This window comes from Equus caballus, chromosome 4, assembly GCF_041296265.1.
Source record: "Equus caballus isolate H_3958 breed thoroughbred chromosome 4, TB-T2T, whole genome shotgun sequence".
Classification (NCBI taxonomy): domain Eukaryota; kingdom Metazoa; phylum Chordata; class Mammalia; order Perissodactyla; family Equidae; genus Equus; species Equus caballus.
In genome coordinates this window covers 69,643,225-69,670,666 of record NC_091687.1, presented here as the reverse complement: position 1 = coordinate 69,670,666, position 27,442 = coordinate 69,643,225, and the positions used below count along the sequence as shown (strand labels likewise).

Genomic DNA, 27,442 nt, shown 5'->3' with positions numbered 1-27,442 from the left:
ACCTGTATCTCTGAGAATTCATAAAAAGTAATTAGTTTAGGAGGGTTGGCCTGTTGCCTAGTGGTTAAGTTCGGCATACTCCACTTGAGCAGCCTGGATTCAGTTCCCAGGCATGGGCCTAAACCATTCCTCGGGGACCACAAAACAGAGGAAGACTGGCACAAATATTAGCTCAGGATGAATCTTCCTCAGCAGAAAAAAAAAAGAAAGAAAAAAGTAACTGGTTTATATTAAGGCACCATATTTGTCACTGGAAAAATATATTCAGGCAAGGTAAGATGCTCACACTCTGAAGGTATGTGGAAGCTGAAAATGACTGGGGGAATAGAAAATTCACCTCTCCCACTTCACGCCCACCCTAGGCCAGACACTCATTCTAGTGGAATGCCGGAAAAAAACTGCTCACTCTAAGTTCTCTAATTCTCATTCATTCATTTCCTCTCTCTCTCTGTCCCTCTTTCATTTTTCAGGGAAAACAACATCTATTTGAAATCATGTAAGTTCAAGTCATATTCAATGCAGTCTACTGAACTCCCAAATGAGTCTCTGCATAGTGCTTAAGAATCCATCCGACTGAGAAACAGACTGGGTTTGGTTCTGCCATCCGCTAGCAATGTGATCATGGGCAAGTAACCCAATCTCTCCATGCCTCAGGTTCTTCATATCTAAAATAGGGGTAACAATAATACCTACTTCATCGTGTTGTTGTTAAGGATTGTATGAGTCAAGCATGAGTACTTTATGTACTTAGAACATTGCCTGGCACATAAGAAGTTATGCAGGTGTTAGCTATTTCCCTACTGGACTGCCCCCTCAATGTCTATTCCAACTCTATTCTTCCAAAATCTGCCCTTATACCTCCTCCTCAAATAAGGTAATGATAATCTCCAGCCAGGCACAAGCTCTCCTGTACCTTTAAATTTCTATGGCTCTTAATTTCTGTATGATTCTACTAACTCGTATTTACTTCTTGGCAATGTTACTTATCTTTTTATGTGTACTTTATGTTGTGATATAAATTATAAGGTTCTTTAAGAGAGAAAATATGGGAATACACATTATGCCTTTGATACAAAAAAGTCATTTGAAGTAAGTACTCAACAAATACTACTTATGAGGTAAGGTTATTGGACAAAGGTTTTCCAACAAAAGAAAGAGTTTCATAAAGAAATCAACTGTTATATATAGATTCTCAGTTTATATCAATGTGTAAGTCTTAAACCAAGAACTGTTGTAAGAATCATAACTGCTCTTAGTTTAAATCTCAAAAATGAGGACTTAGCTCACAAGGAATAGATTGCAGTCTCTAAGTTAAGAATATTTAAGCAAGGTTAGTTTTAGCATTCTATGATTTGCAAACAATGCTGTTAGATTTGGCCTAAAGTCTGAAAAACAGACCAACATGTTAGACACTTACTTAAAAGGTGACTATGTGTTAGACCCTGCAACTATGCAGATGAAAAGATTTAGTCCCTGCACTCAATAAGCCTATATAAAAATAACTAATTAAACAATAATGTTCAAGGTGCAGTGGGAAAAACAGAGTAAGGATATTAACACCAATTCTCCTTTATCCTCAGTTGAAGTCTTATCAAGGAAAAGAAAAAAAACAAAAGCTATAGTTCACAAAAGGACTGATCAAAAAAAGTAATAAATAAGATACATTCAGAAATTGCATATTTCCTCTAAAAATCAAGATCACATGATTACTACATTTTTTGATATGGAAAACGGTCACAGAGATCTTTAAATCAAGTATCAGGCCTTGATCCCCAGATTTTATTCTACTAAGTAAATGTTCAGGAAGTTACTCTTTAAACTAAACTTTTGATATCAAAACTTTTTTGAAAATTGTTATAGTTCTCCTAATGGACCTAGGAAATTTTCTTACAAACTAAAAAATGATCTTATATTTGTCTACAATTTGCCATTTAAGACTAACATTACATATGTGAAGGTAAGATGTAGTATTTCTTCACACATAATGAACATGTTACCAACTTACAGAAGAAAAGGTATGATCTGCATGTTTTTTTTGTTTTTTGTTTTGTTTTTTGGTAAGGAAGATTGGCCCTGAGATAATACCTGTTGCTAACCCTCCTTTTTTGCTTAAGGAAGATTGGCCTTGAGCTAACATCTGTGCCAATCTTCCTCTATTTCATACGTGGGTCACCACCACAGCATGGCTTTGATGAGTGGTGTAGGTCTACACCTGGGCTGCCGAAGCAGAGCACAATGAACTTAACCACTACGCCACCAGGCCAGCTCCTCTGTTCTGCAGGTTTTATCCATCGATCTAGGCCCACCTCTGTTCCACAGCATTAATTTTCAAACTAGGTATACTGTGTTTCTACTCAACCAGAGACAGGCAAGTTAACCAACCCTACCAAGTATCAAGTTTGCAGACTTTGTACAATGTTTTAAATATGCCAACTACTATAATGCAGGTATTTCCAAAAAGTCACAAACTGAACATTAGGTAAAATATTCTTCCCTGCAATGAAGGAGTATTTCATAGCTAATTAAATTAATCTAATTCAACACCAAAATAAAAATACCAGGAGTTGAATGTAATGAGCAAAAATTGATGCACACTACATACATAAAAGCACAGCATCAACTCAATTTTCTTTAACGATAGTTAATCCACTATCCCGCCTTTCACCTTCTTAAAAAATATAAAATACAACAGAGTTGCGTCATACTTAGGATTTAGGTTCTAAAGTCAGCCTATATGAAGTGAATATATTATAAAGTTATTTAAGATTAAAATTGTCATTTAAGAATACTAATCTTATATATGGTAAAGTGTTTCTTCATATAAGATGATGATGTTATCAACCTACAATCAAAATAACCCTTGAAAATCTCTTAAAATGGACTACAGGCAGGGTAAGATGTTCATAGGATAAAACACCTAAGAAAATTGAGACTGAATTAGAGAACAAGAGTCACATTTCACTCACTGCAGGGATTATACTCAACGAATGAATTCCCAGGGTAATCATTTGCATGATCTTGATCCTCTACCCTGTCCTTCTTTTTCAAATGCAGAGCACTTATGTTCAAGTTAAATGCTCATGCAATATGACACCACTATAATATATAAGCCAGAGAATAAAATTATCCTGGAGTAATAAGCAACTACCAGATGCTATTTCTTTTTGTAGCATTATCAATTGAAGAGTGCTCTATTCCACCTCCACACCCACCACTTCTCAACTTTTACTTAGTGTCCAAAATTGTGCCATCTTAAAAAAAAACAGGTAAGGAAATATATAAATACCATTATGCCATCAAGTTAAATTTTAAAATCTTACTTGCATAATAAGAGAAAATATATAATCCCTGCAGATACTTGGGCTATTGTTTTCTTAAATTCATTCAGAGTTGATTAATAGTTTAAAACAGATCAAAATTCAATTTTAGTGAGAAATCATATCTTACCCACAACCATAAGTGTGAATTCAAACCCTCTCTTCACTGATTTTCGGTACACTTGATTTGGGAGATTTGCAAATCCCACATAGCCTTCAAGGTTCTTCTGTTGCTAAGAAAAGCAAAAAGGGCCAAGTTATTCATAATCAACAAAACTCTTCTGTCACACATTTCAAATTCCCTTCATTAACCTACTTTAGAAAACTCTACAAACTATTATACATGGCAAATCAAACTGATTTTGCAGTGTCACCAATGAAAGCAGCAGTTAATTGCAGCAATGGACAAAATGAATTGAGCATGGATTGACTGACAATCTAACGGTCAGTTATAAAAATCTAAAGGGATAAAATAAAAACAAACCTGCCTCAAGCAAAGATTTCAATTTACAGTAAGTTAGTAACTATAAGATTCTGACTAATCAACTAAAAAAAGCACGACAAAAGATTTTTCACAATAAAAAAATTCAAATCCCCTTAAACTTATATTAAGAATTCTTTTAATGATCCCCTTTGCTCACAATGATTAATTACCACAGGCATACGTTTCTTGAAATTTTTCTTCTTATTCATGAAACGAAATCAAAATGCTGAGTTTAAAGCAATTTTTCATAAATTCTTATAGGATCTCATATCAATGTTAATCAGTAAACAATATCCTTCAAGCTCTTATATCAGATCTAATTATGTCACTTCAAGGTTTCACAAGATCCTGCTGCCTCCATCACCAGGGACATCAGATTTATGCAGGTTTTAATGTAAATTATAATTCAGTTTTCTCTATGGTTTTTGTTTCTTTGATGACCTCAACAATAGTTTCATAAGTAATTCAAAGAAACCTACTTCTAAACCAGTACAGTAAATAAATCTGATTTTTAACTTACCCATTGTTGAGAAAAACTGTCCATAGTTTAAACCATCTGAGTGAGTAGAGTCTTAACTGGTTTATTTTGCTTAGAGGTAGGTCTTATTCATCATTAAAACATAATGGCAAAATATTCCTAAGAGGTACACATTTCTCATAAAAGTTTTTCCCACATTTAAATCCTCATTTTAAAAAATTCATACGAGATCAAAGCATTAATTCAACACATTTGGATTTAACAAAGAATAACAATCTGCATTCCTCACTAGTGTCACATAAGTAACTAAATATTTCATCCATAACCTTTTACCCTTTTTTTAATTCATATAAACTAATTCTTAAGCCAAATATTGAGAAGATAAGCAAGTCAATTAAATTGAAGAGCTAATTTTAAACATGCTAATTAGGATATGGATCAGAATATAGTAATTAAAGTGAAATACTTGAAAGCCCACTATGTATACACCTAAAACTATGTATTAAATTTAAGGTGTCATGTCATCCAACTGTAAGTTAAATTTAAGTTAACTTAGACTGAAAAGAAGTCTCTGTATAAATTATCTAGTATACTCACAGCTACTTTGTAAAGAACACATTTCCATCATTCCAGTGTTCCAGATTCCAAGAGAAGAGATCCACAGAGGAACAGTAAATGAGGAATTCCAAGAATTGTACATGACATTCAGTCCAAACAGGAGAGGCAAATTCATTGGAACATAATAAAAGAGGGAAAAATGAAAGTTACTTACATGTAACTCAACAAATTAGAGATAAACTACAAATAAATTGAGGGCTTTTTTCCTACACGTGTCAAAGTAATACTTTTTTATGGGATATAAGGCCCACTCAGTTTTAATCCATTTTCAGCAGCTCTCCTAATGAAATATAGAACAAAAGATCTCCTATCTTTTCGTAAAGACCAATTACTACGCACTGCATCTGAAGTCTTACAAGAAATGGTGGAAAAGCCATAAAGTATTAATTTTCAGCAAGGTATACAGAGACCAGGTTTAAATCCCAAAAAGAAAAAAAAAGTAAATTTAATATAATTTTGCTTTGTCGGTCACTGAATTAAGACAGCCCAGATAAGAAAAAAGCAAGTGTTTTAGCTAAAAATCTTTATACAGTACTGTGTTTCAAGTTATATTAAATTAAAGTTCAGAAGTGGAAGAAATGCAGACTTGTCAACACAGGAAAGAGAAGGATGCTAAAGATGGAAGCAGTAACAAATGGAAAGATGAAGTAAATGGGAGCTGTGAAGACTGAAAGGCAACTAATGAAGCATACAGAAGAAAAACAGACTACCCTTGGACAAATGTGAAAAGTGTATGCCTTTATTCTATATCGACACAGATCTATGAGTTATATCACAACCTGGAACAGATGATGCTGCTCCTGTTGCTGCTGCTGCTGATTCAAATGTTACCTACACAGAGAGGTCTGCCCTGACCACCCTTTCTAAAATTACAACCCCACTCCTCACCTCAGCACTTTGCTGCTTTATGTTTTTCTCCTTAGCACCTGACATCACCTACCATACATTTCATTCATCTTGTTTATTGTGATCTCCACCCCATCCCACCTCTAACTAGAATGTAAGCTCCATCAAGGTAGAGATTAAATGAAAAGCATAAATTGTGGCATCAAAAAAAAAGCCATGTAAGAAAGCTGAAGAAGTTTCAGAGAAAATATTTTAGGTTGCAAACTCAAGGAACCCATCAGACAAACAGCATAAGAAAAGGCTCCGGGGGCGAGTGGTTAAGTTTGCGCGCTCCGCTGCGGCGGCCCAGGGTTCGGATCCTGGGCACGGACATAGCACCGCTCGTCAGGCCACGTTGAGGCGGCGTCCCACATCCCATAACTAGAAGGACTTGCAACTAAGATATACAACTGTGTACTGGGGCGGGGGGGGGGGGGGGGGGGGTGTAGGGGTTGGGGAGATAAAGCAGGAAAAAAAAAAAAAAGAGAAAAAGAAAAATGCCCCAAATCTGCCCTGTGTCTTATTCATTGCTTTATCCCCAACTCCTAGAACAGTCTTTGGCATATAGTACAATTTGGGGACTGAATTAAGAAAAGGGGGAGAAGTATTCTAGGCAAAGAGGTGGACACTAAACTGGGGATAAACTTGGTACTTTCAGGAACAAAAAGAAGGTATATATGAACTACAATGAAGTGAGGTAGTGGACCAAGGGATGTGACAGAAAATGAGGTCAGGAAGGCAGGTAGGGGCAGATCATGTGGGACCCAGGTAAAGCAAGAAATTTGGATGTTATTTTAGGCATGATGGGAAGCCACCGGAGGGTTTTACACAGGCAAGTGACCTGACCTGCTTTGTGTTTTAAAGATAGCTCTCAGTGCTAAAAGGAGGAGGAGTGGAAATAAGAAAACTAGTAAGGAGCCTACCGCAACAGTCTAAGAATACAGTACTGAATTTAGATGGTGTGGAGGCAAGGGAAGATAGGACGGATGCAAAATATGTTTTGAAGGTAGAATCAGGATATTGCTGATGAACTGAATGGGACTGGTGAAAGAAAAAGAGATCAAAGATAACTCCAAGGATTTGGGCTTGAACAACTCAATGTCTAGTGATATCTCTTAGGGAAACAGGGAACAATAGGGGAGGAAAAGATTGGGGAGTGAGGGCAAAAATCGCCAAAATCAAAAACAGCTCTGAACATGTTGTTTGGAGGTGCCTGTTTATATATTCAGGGGAGCTGTCCAGCAGGCAGTTAAATACACGAATCCACAAATTCCAGGGTTGATTGGTGCTGAAAATATCAATTTATGAATCACAAGCATATATATAGTGTTGGGAGAGGACTGGATTCTCAAGGAGAGACTATAGATAAAACGGGATCTAGACAAGAGTCCTGGAGCATTCCAAAATTGAGATGTTAAGCAGAGCAAGAGCGAGAAAGATCAGGCAGTGAGGAGGAAGGAAAACCAGCACTGGCTCAAGGTCACTCAACTGTGTTAAATACTACTGAAAGGTCAAATGAAACACCAAAGACATGATCATAAAATTTGGAAATAAGAAGGTTACTGGTAACTTTGGCTAAGAGCAGTCTCAGTAACATAGTGAGGAAGAAGAGTGACTAGGTTGAGAGCAGACAGTTCTTTGCACATAACCATCATAACATTTTAAATAATTTTACCTTTTAAATTAAATTATTTAAAAATTAAACATGCTATTTGTCAGTCCTCCCATATGACCGATTTCCCAGAGGGAGAGAACCATGTCATATACATCTCTATATTCAAAGTGCTGATTCACAGGAACTATTTTTAAAAGCTGAATGACTAAAATACACTTTCAGGAAAATTTTTTCTGAGGAAGAATCTGTGTCCAAAGACAGAAGACAGACTTATAGAATATACTAATAATATAATATTGGTTGACTAAAAACATATAGGCTTTTCGCATTTCCTAAGAATCTTTCCTTACCCGAAATTCTAAAATCAACCACAGTCTGTAACTCAGAAGATTAACCACCTCCTGTTTCTTTTCCTGCACAAATAAAATGTTCACAGTGCCAGTGTGAAATACATTATCTGGATAAAGAAACATTATTTATAGATGTGAGTGATATAACTGTGACATTTATAAGCATGTGAATATAGATAAAAGTATATTCACTCAGGCTTCTACCAAAATACCTTTAGGTCTAAGAGTATTACTTGATTTCTTTTTTGTTTTTTTTTTTTTAAGATTGGCCCTGAGCTAACATCTGTTGCCAATCTTTTTTTTCTTCTTCTTCTTTTCCCCAAAGCTCCGCCAACACATAGCTGTATATTCTAGTTGTAGGTCCTTCTAGTTCTGCTATGTGGGATGCTGCCTCAGCATGGCTTGATGAACGGTGCTAGGTGTGTGCCCAGGATGTGAAACGGCAAAACCGTGGGCTGCTGAAGCAGAGTGCGCAAACTTAAAGCACTCAGCCATGGGGCCAGCCCCTATTACTTGATTTCAAACATCAGTTACATAAGAAACAACTGTTGCCAAATCACCTTTTCTAAAACATATATTTACAGAATCTTACAGTTACTATGCCAAATCTCTATGTCAAAATCCATATTTAAGAATATCAAACTACAATTCCATTGCTTGTTGTTTCACTGACTGTGGAAAAGTCAACTTAAATACAATATCCAGTAATCTCAGTGTTTTAACTTATTTAATCTTATTTCTAGAAATCAATTCTATTCAAAGATTCAAACAGCTTCCAATAGATTACTGGAACCCTTAAGAATTCTTTAAATTCTCTTGCCATGTGTTCCTATTTCAAAGAATAAAGTTACCCAAATCTTGGCATCTGAAATCGCATTATCATTTTTAAAGGTTTGAATATTAATAATTGCTTTAAAAGTTTCCAAAAGAGAAAAGCAGCAACTTATTATGAAAACTGCTAAATAGGCTTTTCAGTATGTATGTACTACCAATTAGGAATATAAAAGCTAATAAAAACAAGGTCCCTGCTTATGAAACTAAGAATCTAACGTTAGGTAAGTTAGAAGGCAATTATAATAACACAGCAATAAATACTATAATGTAGGCAAGCACAAAAGGATGGCTATGAGAAAAAAAAGGAAAAGTGCTTCATCCTATCCTGGGGTCAGATCCTTCAGATCCTGAAAGACTAGTACACCTTAGTCTGATGAGAATCGTGGGTAAATGCTGGAGAATATGGGTCTCAGGCAGGCTAGTTACAAAAGCCCAAAAGCAAGAGGAGAGCATGGTTCTTTATAGGAACTACAAGCAGTTCAATGCAACTCATTTTTAGAGTTCGGAGCTACAAGGGTAGGAAGGTTAGGCAAAAGCCAGATCATAAAGAACTTTGTTAGCTATGCTAAGGAACTTAAGATTAGACTTCATCTTGAAAGCTTATGGAGAGCATTATATGATTTGAAGCGAAACAATGCACAATCACATTAATTCATATGCAGAGTCACACTCCATATTTTAGAAAATTACTATGAACAAGAATATTGAGGATAAACTGGAGGAGAAATTGGTAGCAATCCCAAGAGCTGCTGCAGTAGCCCAGGGAAGAAATTAGGACTTGAACCAAGATAGACGCAGTGGGGATGCAGAGAAATACAAGTTAGAACTCTATTGTCCATTAAGGTAGCTATTAGCTACCTATGGCTATTGAGCACTTGAAATTTAGCTGGTATGAATTGATATGTGCTGTAAATGTAAAATGTATGCTAGATTTTAAAGACTTGTGAAAAAAAAAGGAATGAAAAAAATCTTAATTTTTATATGGACTGCAATGTTCAAATAAAATTTTAGATATACTGGGTTATATAAAATACTAAAGTTAATTTCACATGTTTCTTTTTACTTTTTAAATGTGGCTACTAGAAAAGCTTAAATTACACACACAGCTTCCATTTATTTCTATTGCACAGCACTAGGTTAGATACTAATGAGATGAACTGACAGGTCTCTAACGTGTTGGGGGTGGTAAGATTCAGATTTCTGAACTTAGATTTAAGCAACTAGATTAACGGTGGTACCAATCGTTAAAAGCAGGACTCATCTGAGTTTAAGGTGCTAACTGGACTTTAGGAAGACAAATGTCTAGTAGGCAGCTGCATACATAAAAGTTAGAAGTTCTAGAAATGTCTAGGCTAAACAGATATTAATATTCAAGCCACCACCATTTAAATGGTATGAAATCCATGGGTCTGAATTCAAATACAGTACAGAAAGTAGGAAGTAGGCCAAAACCAACACCAACATCCCAACCGTGCTGCCACCACCACCACCTACAGGAACCTAGGAAAAGGCGAGAGTGAAAAAGAGTTAGGAAAGTAGTTCATAGAAGCAGTTCAAGGAGGTCAATTGTAGCACCCTCCTTCAAGAAGTGGTCAACTGTACCAAATGCTCTGGAGTGGTTAATATAAAGACACAGAAGAAACTATTATCAGGGACCACGGGGTGGGGGTGGGGGGGTGGAGGTCAGATTAGAAGTAAATAAGCAGTGAATAGATGCAGGCAGTGAGAGTAAACAATTCTTTCTGAATGCTTATCTGTGAAGAGAAGAGCAATAAGGAAGAAGCTAGAAGATAACACAGGGTCAGGGGAGAGTTTTAAGAATTAAAAATAAAGGCAATAGCTGCACTTGTTGAAATGCTAATTGAAAAGATCAAGTAAACAAATGGCTGAAGAAAGAAAGGTAAGTTAGAATACAGATAATGATCTGAAGTGAAGAATGGAATTTTCTCTAAGCACCAGAGATAAAAATCACCTGAATTGGGAGGAGAGAACCAGAGAATTTTAGATTTGAATCAGCAACCCGAAGAACTGGGAGAAAGGCTAGGAATACACAGCAGGAGGTCCACTGGTTAAAGCCGAAGACCACAAATCTGCGTGAATATATTCCTGAAGCCACGGGATCTTTTTCTCCAGGAGCAATCCGTAACTTGAGTACAAACCAATAGGCTGTAGGATTCACTTAAAACTTTGCAGAAAGTTTTAAAACTTTCTTTTAAAAAGTTTTAAAAGCAGAAAGTTTTAAAACTTTTAAAAAGTTTTAAAAGAAAGTCACTTTGCAAAAAGGGTGCACAAACGTACAAGGGATCAAGGGAGCTAACAAGTTATACCTGAAGGTTCAATGAACAAAAATAGAGAGGGTCAAGGATGGAAGGTAGGAAGTAAGGGAGTGAGATAGCTAAAAGAATGTGAAGTTGTAGTTAGAATAGGCCCTACAATTAAGATTTTAAGTTCCAGATGATGACCACAGGGAGCCATTAAAATTGTGGCTCAAGCACAATCCAGAAACTGTGAGGCTAAATTACTGAATGAATTATACACACGTACACTAAAAACACCCCAGAATGATGACAGAGCTTGGGATGGAAAGGAAAACTGAGTGTTCAGTGCCATCTTTAATGAATAAGGAGAAAACAATGATGTGACAACTGACAAATTCAAGAAGGATGAGAAAATGCTGTTGTTAAACAGCACAACCTTTAAAGAAGCAGGGTTTGCTTTTTTTTTTTTTTTTACAGGGAGAATGGTCTAGAGTCTAGACCAGCACTGTCTGATAAAAATATAAGGTGAATCACGTATATAATTCTAAGTATTCTAGTAGACATATTAAGGACATAAGAGTAAAAAGGCAAAATTAACTTTAATAACACATTTTATTTAACCCAATGCATATACAATATTATCATTTCAACATGCAGTCAATATAAAAAGTTATGATGATTCATTTTACATTATTCTGCATTATTTAGCAATAACCTTTGAAATACACCACACCTCATTTAGGACTAGTCACATTTCAAGTGCTCAAGAGCAAAATGTGGTTAGTGGCACCATATACTAGATATAGACATTTCATAGATACAGCACATTTTCATCACTGTCAAAAGATCTACTGGAAAGTGCAAATTGAAATGAATAATGGTTTCCAGTACCGAGTGAGGATTTGGGAAAATAGGCACTCTCCTACATGACTGGTGGAATATAAACTTAAGCCAGTCCCCTGAAGAGCCATTTGGCCATGGAGACCAAAAGCTTAAGTTTTCATGCTCTCGGACCCAACAAATCACACATCCACAAATTTATAATCTTGGTAATATATAAGATTTAGATTAAAAAAAAAAACATGCAACAAAGATCTGTTAATAATAGTGAAAAAATGTAAAAACCAAGCTCCAAAAACAAGTGAAACAAATATTATAATATAGTACTCCCATATGTTAAAATACCATGCAGCCATTAAAAGTAAAGTTTTAGAAAAATAGACACGACAGATAAATATATTGAATGGAAAAACTATTATTAGACAGTTGGTACAGTATTATGTACCCTTTAAATAATGTGTTGCATATACACTTGAAAACAATTAAAAGGATATAGACTGGTGTTGACATTAAAGAAAGTGGCAGAGTAAAGACCTCAGAAAATTCTCTCCTTCATTAAAAGCAATGAGAAAACTGATAATATTGTCAAAATCAACTTGAAAATTCTGGAAATAAGCAAAAGGCTTGCAGCAATCAAAAGAGCACTTATTCAAGAAAGAGGGCTGAATATCAGTAAAAACAGCAGCTCTCGCTGCATTTTAACTTGCCCATTCTGATTTCCCCTCGCAGCTCCACAGCAGCCTTGAAAACCAACGACATGCATGCAATCATGGCAAAAATCAACAGCCTATCAGCAACCGGAGGAGTAAGAACAGGCTCCTTCAGAGCCCCATTTCCAAAGAACTATCATTATTCGACCTGTCTGGTGGTTCCCTGGAAGACCCCACAACTAATCACTAAGATAACCAAACAGAACTTCAGTGATGAAACCCGGTAAAGAAAACAGACTTTGGGGCTGGCCTGGTGGCGAAGTTGTTAAGTTCGCATGTTCTGCTTCTCAGTGGCCTGGGGTTCGCCAGTTTGGATCCCGGGTGTGGACATGGCACCTCTTGGCAAAAAGCCATGCTGTGGTAGGCGTCCCACGCATAAAGTAGAGGAAGATGGGCATGGATGTTAGCTCAGAGCCAGTCTTCCTCAGCAAAAACAGGAAGTTTAGCAGTAGTTAGCTCAGGGCTAATCTTCCTCAAAAAAAAAAAAGAAAAGAAAAGAAAAGAAAACAGACTTTACAGAATTAGTCCCCAAAAAGTCACTAAACAAACACTAAATAGCAACAATAAACCCTGGGGGTGGTGGGAGAATCTGACCAGACTTGCCACACTGTATTATTTAAATTGTCCAGTTTTCAACAAAAAATCATGAGACATACAAAAAAACCAAAAAGTATGTTCCACATTCAGGAAAAAAAGCAATCAGTGAAAACCATCCCCTAGAAAACCCAGACATTAGACAAAGACTTTAAATCTGCTATTTTAAATATGTTCAAAGAACTAAAGGAAACGATGTCTAAGAAACTAAAGTATGATAACAATGTTTACCAAATAGAAATAAATATCAACACAGAGACAGAAATTATTAAAAGTTGAGAAGTACAATAACTGAAATGAAACTTCACCAGAGGCTCATCAACAAATCTCAGCTGGCAGAAGAAAGAATCAGCAAAATTGAAGATAGGTCAAATAAGACTAAGCAATCTAAGGAAAACAAACCAAAAAGAATAATGAAATAAATGAACAGAGCTAGAGACTCTGGAACAAAATCAAGCACACCAATATATACATAAATGGGAATCCCTGAAGTAGTGGAGGAAAAGAGAGAGGAAGAAAAAGAGACACAAGAGGGAAATAGAGGGAGGAAGGGGCAAAAAGTATGTTTGAAGAAACAATGGCAGAAAACTACAAATTTTAAGAAAAACTTTGCACATCAAAAGCTCCCCAACTCCAACCAGTATAAAATCAAAGAGATTCGAACCTAGATACGTCTTAATCAAACTGTCAAAAACCAGAGACAAAGAATCATGAATGGAGCAAGAGTGTCAAATGACCACAGACAGGAGATTCTCCTGACATCCCATGAGAAACCACAAAGGACAGAAACTAGAGGGATGACTTATTCAAGATGTTAAAAGAAAAAGACTATCAACCAAGAAATCAACATCTATTAAGGTATCTTTCAAAAAAGAAGGAGAACTTAAGACATCCTCCAATAAACAAAAACTGAGAGAATTCTTCACAACCAGATCTGCCCTATAATAAATACTAAAAGAAGTCCTTCAAGCTGAAAGGGAAGGACCTTAGACAGTGATTCAAATCCACATGAAGAAACAAATATCACTGGCAAATGTAACAAGTAAATATAAAACATAATATAAATACAATTTTTTTTTTTTGAGGAATATTAAGCCTGAGCTACCATCTACCTCTTCTTTTTTCTAAGGAAGACTGGCCCTGAGCTAACATTTGTGCCCAGATTCCACTATTTTTCATACATAGGATGCCTGCCTCAGGAAGGCTTGATAACCAGTGCACAGGTCCACATCTGGGATCTGAACTGGTGAATCCCAGGTCACTGAAGCAGAGCATGTGAACTTAACCACTGTGCCACCAGCTGGCCCCAATATAAATACAATTTTTGTTTGCAGCTCTTTTCTTCTTCTACTTAACAGACAACTTCATGAAGTAATAATTATAAAATTGTGTTGATGGACTTACAAAGATGCACTATCTATGACACTAATAGCACAAAGGAAATAGAAAATGAAGCTACACAGGAACAAAATTATTGTGTTATACTGAAACTAAGTGGTAATAAAACAAATTACAATGTTATAAGTTATTAACTGTAATCCCCAGGGCAACCCCCACACACATACAGAATCTCAAAAGAATATGGCAATAAAATAAAATAAAATAAAAACAAGAATTAAAATAGTGCATTAGAAAATACCTATTTAACAATAACAAAAAAAGGGAATACAGGAACCAAAAAAGAATAAAGAAAAAAATGAACAGAGCCAGAGACTCTTGAGATATAAGATATACAGAAAACAAATAGCAAAATGAAAGATGTAAATCTTACCTTTCAGTACAACCATCTGTCACTTAACAACGAGGATATGTTCTGAGAGATGCATCACCAGGCAATTTGGTCATTATGTGAACATCACAGAGTGCACTTATACAAACCTAGATGGTACAGCCTACTACACACCTAGGCCATATGGTACTAATCTTATAGGACCATCGTATATGCAGTCCATCATTGACTAAAACGTTGCTATGCAGTACATGACTATACTTAGATTAAATGTAACAAGATTAAACATTCCAAACAAAAGGCAAAAATTGGCTGAATGGATTAAAAAAACCATGATCCAACTATATGGTGCTCACAAGAGATACTTTTTAGAATCACAGAAACAACCACCATCTTGAAAGAAAAAGGATAGAAAAAGTAACAAAAAGACAGCTGGAGTGGCTTACAACACAGACTTTAAGACAAAAATTGTTACCACAGACAAAAAAGGATGTTTTATACTGCTTAAAACATCAATTTATCAAGAAAGCATAACAATTATAAACCTATTTGCCCCAACAACAGAGCCCCAAAATTCACAAACACTGACAGAATGGAAGAGAGAAATAAGACAATTCAACAATAACGGTTAGACTTCGGTATATCACTTTCAAAAATGGATAAAACAACTAAACAGAAGATAAACAAGGAAATGGAAGACCTGAACAACAGATATACCAATTAGACCTGACATACCTATAGAACACTCCACCTGACAATAACAAAATACACTCTTCTCAAGCACATATGGAGTGTACTCCAGGACAGACCGTATTAGACCATAAAACAAGTCTCAATTTTAAAGTGCTGAAATCATCCTTTGTGGATGTTCTTCATCTACCAAAGAATGAAATTATAAATGAATAACAAGGAAATTTGGAAAGTTCACACATCTGTGAAAGTTAAACACTACACTCTTTGACCAGTGGATCAAAGAAAAAATCACAAAGGAAACTGGAAAATACTTTAAGACAAACAAAAAAGAAAACACAACATACCAAAACTTATTGAATGCAGCTAACTCAGTGCTTAGAGAAAAGTTATAGCTGTAAATGCCTATGTTAGAAAGAGAAGAAATATCTCAAATCAATTACCTAACTTCTACCTCAAGAAACTAGAAAAAAGAGCAAACTAAACACAGAGCAAATGGAAATAAGAAAATAAGGAAGATTAAAGCAGAAATAAATGAGGTACATAACAAACACAACAGAGAAAATAAACAAAACCATAAATTGGTTCATGGAAAAAAATCAAAAAACCCTGACAAACTTTAGCTAGATGGACCAAAAAAGGGGCAGAGAACACTCAAATGACTAAAATCAGAAATGAAAGAGGGCAGGGGCCAGCCCCATGGCCAAGTGGTTAAGTTTGTACGCTTGGCTTTGACAACCCGGGGTTCACTGGTTCAGATCCTGGGGGTGAATCTGCATACCAATCATCAAGCCATGCTATGGTGGCATCCTACATGGAGGAACTAGAATGACTTGCAACTAGGATACACAATGATGCACTGGGGCTTTGAGGTGGGGGGAGAGGAAATAGGAAGATTGGCAACAGATGTTAGCTCAGGGCCAATCTTCCTCACCAAAAAAAAAAAAAAACCTTCAAAAAAAGACATGAAAGAGGGCAAATCATTACCAACCTTACAGAAACAGAAAGGATTATAAAGAAACCTATGAACAAGTGGCCCACGGGGCTGGCCCCTGCCCTCTTTCATTTCTGATTTTAGTCATTTGAGTGTTCTCTGCCCTTTTTTTGGTCCATCTAGCTAAGGTTTGTCAGGGTTTTTTGATTTTTTTCCATGAACCAATTTATGGTTTTGTTGATTTTCTCTACTGTGTTTGTTATGTCTCTCATTTATTTCTACTTTAATCTTCCTTATTTTCTTATCTCCATTTGCTCTGTGTTTAGTTTGCACTGTGTTTAGTTAGCTGCATTCAATAAGTTTTGGTATGTTGTGTTTTCTTTTTTGTTTGTCTTAAAGTATCTCCCAGTTTCCTCTGTGATTTCTTCTTTGATCCACTGGTCAAAGAGTGTAGTGTTTAATGCCAAAAAATCAGATAACCTAGAGGAAGTACAAAAATTCCTAGAAAGACACAAACTACCTAAACTGGCTCAAAAAGAAACAGAAAATCTGAATAGTCCTATAACAAATAAAGAAATTAAATCAGTAATCAAAACTCTTCCCACAAAGAAAAGACCAGGCACAGATGACTTCAATGGTGAATTTTACCAAATGTTTAAAGACTGCCCAATCCTTCACAAACTATTCTAAGAAACAGAAGAGGAAGAAACAATGCCCAACTCATTTTGTAAGGCCAGTTTTACTGACACCAAAACCAGACAAATACATCAAAAGAAAACAACAGACCAATGTCCTTTATATAGATGCAAAAACATCAACAAAAATACTGGCAAACTGAATCCAGCTATATAAAAAGGATTATACACCATGACCTGTGGGATTTATCCAAGGAATGCGTATGTTGGTTCTACATATGAAAACTAACCAATGTAATACATCATATTGACTAAATAAAGCAAAAGCAAAAAACAATATATGATCATCTCAAAAGACACAGAAAAAGCACTTGACAAAAATCCAACACCCCTTCATGATAAAAACACACTTAACAAACTAGGTACAGAAGAGAACTTCCTCAATCTCATAAAGTACATCTAAGAAAACCCACAGCTAACATCATACTTAGTGGTGAAAGACTATATGCTTTGACTCTTCAGGAACAAGACAAGGACTGTCTACTCTTGCCACTTCTACTCAACATTGTTCTGGAGTTTCTAGCCAAGGCATTTGGCAGGAAGAAGAAATAAAAGGCATCCAAATTAGAAAGGAAAAAGTAAAACTCTCTTTACACATAGATCACATGATCTTATAAATAGAACATCTTAGCGAACCCACTAAAAAGACTTATTAGAACTAATAAAGTTGCAGGAAACAAGATCACTGCACAAAAACCAATTACATTTCCATACACTAGCAAAAAAAACCCAAAATGAAATCAAGAAAATTCCTCCTAATAGCATGAAAGATAATAAAATACTTAGGAATATATTTAACAAAAGTACAAATATTGTACACTGAAAATTATAAAACACTGTCCAAAGAAATTAAAGATCTGAGCAAACAAAAGCTATCCTGTATTTATGGACTGGAAGACAATTTTGTTCAGATAGCAATACGCCCCAAATTGATCTACAAATTCAAGGCCATGCCTATCAAAATTCCAGTTGGATTCATCACAGAAATTGACAAACTAACCCCCTAATTCATTTGGAAATTCAAGAGACCCAGAATAGCCAAAACAATTTTGAAACAGAAGAAATCTGGAGGACTCACACTTCCCAGTTTCAAAACTTACAACATTACAGTCACTCAAACAGTGTGGTATAGCCATAAGGACAGACATAAAAACCAATGGACTACAACTGGCAATCCAGAAATAAACCCTTGAATTTATGGTCAACTGTTATTCTAGAAGGTTGCCCAGAAAACTTAATGGAGAAAGAACAGTCTTTTCAACAAAAGGTGCTGGGATTACTGGACATTCACAAATAAAAGAATAAAATTAGATACCTACCTCACACCACATACAAAAATTAACTCAAAATGGATTAAAAACCTAAACATAACATCTAAAACTAAAGAACTCATAAGAAAACACAAGAATAAATCTTCATCACCTTGGATTAGGAAATGTTTCTTAAAAATTATACCAAAAGCACAAGCAACAAAAAAAAGGTAAACTGGACTTCATCAAAATTAAAAATCTGTGCTTCAAGAACACTGTCAAGAAAGTGAAAAGACAACCTATGGAATGGTAGAAAATATTTGCAAATCATCTATTTCATAAAAGACGTATCTAGAATACATAAAGAATTGTTACAATTGAACAAAAAGACAACCTGATTAAAAATTGGGCAAAGCACTTTAATAGACATTCCTCCAAAGCAGATATACAAGTTACCAAAAGCACATGAAAAGATGCTCAATATCATTAGTCATTAGAGAAATTCAAATTTAAAGCCACAATGATACCACTTCACACTCACTAGGATAGTTAAAATAAAAAAGATGGGGCTGGCCCCATGGTCTAGTGGTTAAGTTCAGTGCACTCTGCTTCGGCAGCCCAGGTTTGGTTCCCAGGTGTAGACCTACACCACTCATCAGTGGCCATGCTGTGGCAGTGACCCACATACAAAATAGAGGAAGACTGGCAAAGATGTTAGCTCAGGGCAAATCTTCCTCGAGCAAAAAACAATAATAAAATAAAATTTAAAAGACACAACAACAAGTGTAGACATGGATGTGGAGAACTAGGAACCCTCATACATTGCTGGGGAGAATGTAAAATGCTACAGCTGCTTTGTCAAAGAGTATTGTAGTTCCTCAGAAAAATAAATATAAAGTTACCCTATGATACAGAATTCCATTCCTAGGTAAATATCCAAGAGAACTGAAAGTATAAGTCCACACAAAAATTCGCACTTAAACATTCATAGCAGCATTATCCATAAAAGTCAAAGTATAGAAACAACCTAAATGTCCATCAACTGATGAATGGGTAAACAAAATGTGGTATTACCTACACAATGGAATATTAGTCAGTAATACAAATGAACAAAGTACTACTACAACATGCCACATGCTAAAACATGGATGAACCTTGAAAACATCATGCTAAGTGAAAGAAGCTAGTCAGAAAAGACCAAATATTGCATGATCCCATTTATATGAAATGCCCAGAATGCAAATCTATGAAATGAAAAGTAGATTAGTGGTTGCCAGGACCTGGGAAAAGGAGGGAATGGGAGCAATTGCTAATAAGTACAGGGCTTTTTAGGCTGATGAAAGGTCCTAAAATTAGTGGTGATGGCTGCACAACTATGTGAATATACTACAAATGACAGAATTGTACACGCTAAAGGGGAGAATTTTATGGCATGTGAATTATGTCTCAATAAGGCTGTTAGAAAATCAAGTATGTAGTATCTGTAATATTGTACCCTGCATATATAATTTTTGTATCTCCTTTCTTACATATGTCTTCTCATTGGTCAAATCCAGGACAATCTGAGCAACCAAACAATAACAAAATTAACAGTCACTGTCGATACCAATATTAATAAATAATTTATTGAATGAATACATAAAACAGAACAGCTCTTCCTTACAAAAGAATTCCAATTAAAAAACGTAGAATAATGGAAACAGAAAATCACTATTAAGGCAAACAGGAGAGTAATAATTGTGACGAGCAAGAATTATTGAAAGATAATAGATAAAAGTATGACGAGATTAAGTTATTTGCACAGTTCAACAAAGGACTAGTATCTAAAATACACAACCTAGTAAGACACATAACTCAACTTAAAAATGGACCAAGGATTTGAACAGACCACCAAAGATATATGGACGGCAAATAAGCAATGATAAGATCCTCAACATTATTAGCCATTAGGAAAATGCAAATTAAAATCATGACGAGGTATTCTACAATTCTACTAGAATGGTTTAAAATAATGAGTGATCATCCCAAGTATTGGTAATTATGTGAAGCAATTAGAATTCTTATACACTGTTGATGAAAATGTAAAATGTCACAACTATGTTGGAAAATAGTTTGGCAATTTCTTAAAAAGTTAAACATATACCTACCTATGACTTAGCCTAAGTATTTACCCAAGGGAAATGTAATCATGTGGTACTATCATTACAGCTTTTAAAAATTTTTATAAGAAAAAAAGCTGGGAAAAAAATATATCCAAATTTTAACATTTGTTGTAGTTTGCTAACTGAATTTGAAGGTAATTCAGTTTTATATTATTTTCTATTTTCCAAGTTATTATTAAGGAACCTGAAGCACTCCATTAAAAAAAAAAAGCAGCACATAGAAAGAAGATGAAGTCATGTTCACCACAAGTCAGTATTGGTTTTCTTTTTAATGGGTAAGTCAGATGTTCTTTATTTCCCATTTCTGACAAGTTCATTAGATTGCAAAGGAAGAAATAATAGGAGATAACTCTGACAAGATTTTAATCATGATGTGAATACAGGCAAGTTAGAGAATTAAAGGCTGGAATACTAATAAGATGGGTTAATAGCTAGTTAGTTGTATGTCAACTTCAGCAAAATTATACACCACAAGGCTCCATCCTTAACTAAGCCCAGATAAAATTATTAAATACTTCGATGAAAGCATAAAACGTAGGTTTGTCAAACCTGCAGATAATAAAAGCTGAGAAAGTTAACAAATACTTTCTATGACACACTCAGAATCCAAATGAAACTTAATATGGAAAGGTGTGCATCCGAACCACGTCCTTTTTCCCCACCTCCAAACCAAAATCTGAAAGACAAAGTTTCAGTTAAGATCAGAAATATAAAATGGCACTGCAAAAATAAGAAGGAGGTGATGGGACATGTTTCACCCATTCAGTCAACAAGTTCCTCTAATTTGAAAGAAAAAAACATGTTGAAGAAGCAAGATAAAACAATAATAGCACAAGAGGAAAAAGCAGAGACATCTTAGTTGACATTATGCTCTAGAAGTCAGTAAGTCAATAAGTAAATAAAGTTACCCTAAAAAGTAATTTAACTTTAGGCCTCATTAACAGACTTATAGGCATGTAGAATGAGACAAAAGACTGATGTATTCTGATCTGTAATTTTAAGATCACAAGATATTCAGTTCCCAGTGTCAGTAGGGATATGGACCAAATGAAGAAAATTCAGAAGGCAGTAAGAACCGGAGGGCTGGAGGGAATATAACCCCCTGCCATACAAACACTGCTAAAGGAAATGGAAAGACTAAAAGTCTCTACAAAAGACTCAGAGAGAGTTGTCTTTGAACTATTAAATAATAATATTAAAAAGAAAATTAGATTCATCTTTTTGTCTCAAGGAGTAAATGAGAATTTCTGAATACAAATATCAAAGATAGACTTCAGATACACCCAAAAATAGGAAGAAAAAATCAACAGAGACAACTATTCAAAGATGAAATGTGCTTCCTCAGAAGGTAGTGAGTTTCTAACAGGCTAGATCACCTCTGTCCATGAGAAATATAACACAAACCACACATGTAATTTTAAATTTCTAGTAGCTACATTAAAAAGAAACAACTAAAATTAATTTTAATAATATATTTTCATTAACTAAATATACCCAAAAAATTATTTCAACATGCAACACAAAAATTAATATTTTACATCTTTCAAAGTAAGCCTTTTCAAAATCCTCTGTGTATTTTACCCTCATACCAAATCTCAATTCAAACTAGCCACATTTCAAGTGCTCATCAGCCATATATGCTCATGGCTACAGCACTGGACAGGGAAGGGTTAGCCAGCTACTTGACAGCTATGCTGCAGGGGGAATTTGAGCACTGGTTGCATAATTAGATTAAACGACAATACATTTTCCCATCCTGAGATCTTGTGAAAATATCAGAAAAATAAGAATACCAAGAACATATTCAAAACTTTAAAAGGGTTAACTTTATTCCATTTTAATCAGTCACTACTATTCCTTGTCCATTCATGACATACATATCACTCTGTATTTTCCTGTAGCACTCATTCTGAACACAACACAGCAGTTCTGTCAAGGAATTCAAGTTATTTCCAGTACGTAATATATCTATCGCAAAAAAAAACTAGCTTCTTAAAGACATCAAAGCCATTTCTTGTCAGAATATCGAATCCCATGACTCATAAAATGTTTGATATTCAATTTGAGAATTGCTTGCCTAATAAGAAAAAACGTAAGTTAAAAAAAAGTATTCATTATTACCTGTTTGTAAAATGGTTTTCCATAGCTTACCTACATTACAATACTACATAGGAAAATAGAAATTCGATTCTTCTTATGGACTGAACTGTGTCCCCCAAAAATTCATGTGTTGAAGCCTTAACCCTTAATGTGACTGTATTTGGAGGCCTTATAGGGCCTTTAAGGAGGTAATTAAGAGTAAAGGAGGTCATAAGAGTGGGAACCCAATCACACGGGACTGGTGTCCTTGAAGAAGAGGAAGAGACACTAGGATATCTCTCTCTCCACACACACACGGGAAAGCCACATGAAGACACACTAAGAAGGCAGCTGTCCACAGTCCAGGAAGATCCCTCACTGGAAACTAAACCTGCTGGCACCTTAATCCTGGACTTCCAGCCTCCAGAACTGTGAGAAAATAGTCTGTTGTTTAAGCCCCCAATCTGTGATATTCTGTTATGGCAGCCGTAACAGACTAATACAGTTCCTAAGAAAGTCCTTTTAAAAAACTGTATTGCAGGGCCAGCCCAGTGGCGCAGTGGTTAAGTGTCCACGTTCCGCTTTGGTGGCCTGGGTTTCACCAGTTCAGATCCCAGGTGCGGACATGGCACCACTTGGCAAGCCATGCTGTGGCAGGCATCCCACATATAAAGTAGAGGAAGATAAGCACAGATGTTAGCTCAGGGTCAGTCTTCCTCAGCAAAAAGAGGAGGATTGGTGGCAGATGTTAGCTCAGGGCTAATCTTCCTCAAAAAAAGAAAAAAAAAACTGTATTGCAAACCAAATTATATTACTGTTGAAATTATTAATAAGTTATGATAAATGTTTGTATATGTTTCTAAATTTACTCCACAATCAAAGATTTGAAAAGCCTGCCTTGTTGAACCACTGAAGTCACCAAAATAACTTGATACTTCAAAACTACAAAATGCTAATTTTATCCATAACCAAAGTCTTCAACTTATAGTTCATTTTAAAAACATATTACTTAAGATCAGTACTATAGAGAATAAAGCTAGAGATCAGTGGGGAGCTCAAAAAAGCATGCCAGCCATTGCAATACTATCCCACCAACAATATTTGTAATATTAAACATAAACAATAACTGATAATAGATAAAAAATTGACAGTGCTGTTACATACTATAAGAGTAGTCTTAAAGGAGTTCAAAGTAAGGGAACTTGAACTCGAAAGTTTAAAAGTATCAAAGACTCAGACAGTGGGAAACATTTCCCTTGATGAGTAGTTTTGAGCTGGGCCTTCCTTAACGGATGATGGGACTTCAAGGTAGGTCAGAACAGCAGAAGCCGAAGCAAGGACGCAAAACATGATTTGATCTGACTATAAGGAAAAAGCCAAACCAAGGAGGCCCTAAAATGACTGTCTAAGTTTTTAAGGAAAGAACATATAAGATAATCACAAAGCAGTATAAGTACAGCTAGAAATATGAATTCCAATATTTGCTGTAACTTAAGAGCTATTCTCTGGTGGGTAAGTTATATGATCTTTCTGAGCCTTAGATTGGGACAGCATCTTTATGAAGCTGTTGCAAGGTACATATGAAATGTTTGGCACTTCATATACAATAAGTACAATAAATGACAGTTACTATAGTGGTTGTGCAATAGATGACAACTATAATTAAAGCCTCTGGGCTTTTCATCTTGCAGATAAGTGATTCCCAAACCTGGCTGCAATCAGAAGAATCTGGGGAGCTTGATTAAAACAGATACTGAGGCCCCAGCCTAGAAGTAGAGCATGTTGGTAGGGCCCAAGAAACAGTATTTTTTTTTTAAAGATTTTATTTATTTTTTTCTTTTTCTCCCCAAAGCCCCCTGGTACATAGTTGTATATTCTTCGTTGTGGGTCCTTCTAGTTGTGGCATGTGGGATGCCACCTCAGCGTGGCCTGATGACCAGTGCCATGTCCGTGCCCAGCATTCAAACCAACGAAACTCTGGGCCGCCTGCAGCGGAGCGTGCAAACTTAACCACTCGGCCACGGGGCCAGCCCCCAGGAAATAGTATTTTTAACAAGAACCTTAGATGCCTATACCATAAATAACAAAGAGATTTAAAGTTCTACAATAGGCCAATTATTTTACGAAAGTAGTGGTTTTGGTACAATAATCTTACGAAGAACTATTAACTAAAGTGGGAAGAGACTGGAAGCAATAAGACCAATGAAGAAACTACTTGATAGGAAAGCAAGTCCTTTTGTTCATCTTGGTTAGATTCTAATTTGTTAAACAGAATCCACTAGTGATTAACTATACTTAGGACACCCATCCTCAAATTAAAAAACAATGGAATCTCCCAGCCCTATTCAAAAATTTCCAACACAGATTCAACTAAAAGTTGTTTCCATCAAGCATAAAATTCTTCCCTTATTCCCTTACTCCTGACCAGGACTAATGTCAATGGTGCATTTATTTCATATAACATTATATCTGCCGGTCTGTGATATTATTTCTGCATTTCCTACATGGTGACCAAATATTTAACTTTCAAAAAGATAGGGGCTGCAACTTTTCAGCAAGTCTAAAATTATTCCAAAATTTTGAAAAAGAACAAAAAAGATTACAACCATGTATTTATCTTTCTTAGAGCACAGCACCATGGTCACACACAAACTTAGGTATTTTTGATGGGTCCATTTGCCAGCTAAGCCATTCTAGTTATCTTTTTGGCTCACAGCTGAATTAATCATCTCAAAAAGTAACTCCTAGCTGTTCTTTATTAGACCAACTTTCATATTCTAATACAAAACCTAAGACGGGGCTGACTATACTCCTAGTTCTATCTAGGATCACTAATTTCATCCTTTTGTGCCAAGTTCTCATGTCTCCAAACAAACTAGAGACATGTTAACTACTCCATTCATCCCCAGCAACGAGAAAACTAACAGACCACAAGTTGTCCTCTACCCATCTATGGCCTTTGCAAATTTTACAGTGACTACATATTTTGATTTTCGAGGTTCTTTTGTATGTGCACGTTATTTTATACATCCAGAGAACAGGAATTGTTTCTATTAAATTTATTTCCTTTTCACTCAGCATATCAATTATACAGAATATAGTTGGGAACCAGAAATGGAAATCGTAAGTATCTCAGTGCTTAACAGATAGCAGACTTTTGATAAAGAAATGAATCAGGAAATAAAAGCTGAGCAATAAAATACAAAGATTTCTAACGGCAAACTGGATAGCAACAAAATTCAAGGACAGAAGAAGGTAGGTACACCTTCAAGGACAGAAGAAGGTAGGTACACCCAGGAGAGCAGAAAAATGTGAAAATCCATGTATAGTTAAAAAACAAAAACGACTCTCATATTGCATTACTACTTAGCTCCATATTGCAAGACACAACACAAAAACAAATATCCCTGAGGATAATTTTAACAAATTCATTATATTCTACTGAAAATAGGGAAGCTCATCAGTTTATATGTACCACAAAAATCTCTCTCCAGTAACATAAGAAATGTAAATTAAGACAAGTATAAGATACTAAACTAACAAATACCCTAGGAAAATAACTGGGGAAGAAGAGGCTTGTTTAAAGATACTCTTTAAAACACTACTAAATTCTAAAATATGGAAACTATGAAATGTCTCAAAATAATAAAATGGCTAGGCAAATGAGAATATCAACACTGGTTCTGCATAAAATTTAAGAGTTTACAGAGTACTTTTATGCATACTGCATCTCATAATATATAATTCACGCCAGAGGTTATCAACCCTGGCTATTCATCAGAATTACCTAAAATACTTAAAATGCAAATTTCTGAGCCCTACCTCATACCTAGTGAATTAATGAGCCTCCAAGTGTGTTAAGCATTGGAAGTGTTTCCAATGTCTGACCAGGGTTAAGAACCACTAACCACTAATAGGTCGCTAATTACAACCATGAAAAAAACACATGTAATTAAGAAGGAACACAAATTAACCTTCAATGACTGAAATAATTTAATGGGGTTTTTCCCTCCTGTTTAATTTGTTTAAATTAACCATAAAAGGAACTATATCTACTAAACTTTGTAAAATGAAAAATGGTTTAAAATGTTGATACTTGAAGGTATACCAGTTACTGAGAAAATTTTCCTTGTTCAGATCATTTCACATCCCAGACGTCACATGTAACAAATGAGGTGGTACCCTGGTTACTTTAGTAATAATACAAACAGAAATAACTACGATAAAATTACTATGAAAACTTTGCCTCCTTTTAAACAAATAATGATCTCACTCAAAATATTTACAGTATTCTCTAAAATTGATTGACAATATATACCAAATTCTTCCTCAAAAAGAAAGAACTCTGATTACAATATGAATGGACAATTTTAATATATAAGGATACAAAATGTCATTTGTATAAGGAACATTAGCATGACCCTTAGTTTGAAACAGCTACTACTTTGAAATGCACCAGCAGAAATTTTAAATAAGCAAACATTTTGGTACTACTCAAGAAATTGGTGACCTCAGCCTGTCTAACTTTGAAGTTTCACATAAATCACTTTATTCCAATTTCCTTTAATTCTGCTCACCAAACTACAAATATCAAGTCTTTAAAAAACAGTACTAACAAATTTACTGACCAAACTAAAGTATAGCTTTCGTTTAATATGGCAGATTCAATTACTAAACATAAAAATTCAAAGTACAAATGAACAATTTACAATAATCTTAAAATGTTTATTTTCCATCCTAAATGTCTCTCCTAGAATTGAGACTTTACCAGACATGTCCACTTAGATGTCTCCTCGGCCTCTCAATTTCACATTTTAAATCACCTATTTCAAGAAATGGTACCTACTTATCACCCAATCACTCAAGTGAGAACGCTCAGATATTCTGGATTCATTACTCACCACCTACATCCCCTCACAT

General features: G+C 35.3%; 1 protein-coding gene across 5 annotated transcripts in view; it reads right to left on the bottom strand.

The window, feature by feature from the left end:
• The window catches only part of SEPTIN7 (septin 7), a 202,958-nt gene that overhangs the window by 80,150 nt on the left and 95,366 nt on the right, over positions 1 to 27,442 (bottom strand). For 2 of the 5 annotated variants that reach the window (XM_070264828.1, XM_070264827.1), the window contains exon 2: positions 3,448 to 3,550. The exons of 1 other annotated variant lie outside the window; for it this stretch is intronic. In XM_070264828.1, coding sequence (XP_070120929.1) covers positions 3,448 to 3,457 — 10 coding nt within the window. In that variant the 5' untranslated portion in view covers positions 3,458 to 3,550. Of the gene's footprint in view, positions 1 to 3,447; positions 3,551 to 4,321; positions 4,936 to 27,442 lie in introns of those variants that run through there. 2 more of the 5 variants (XM_005609294.4, XM_023639511.2) reach the window with 2 other exon arrangements.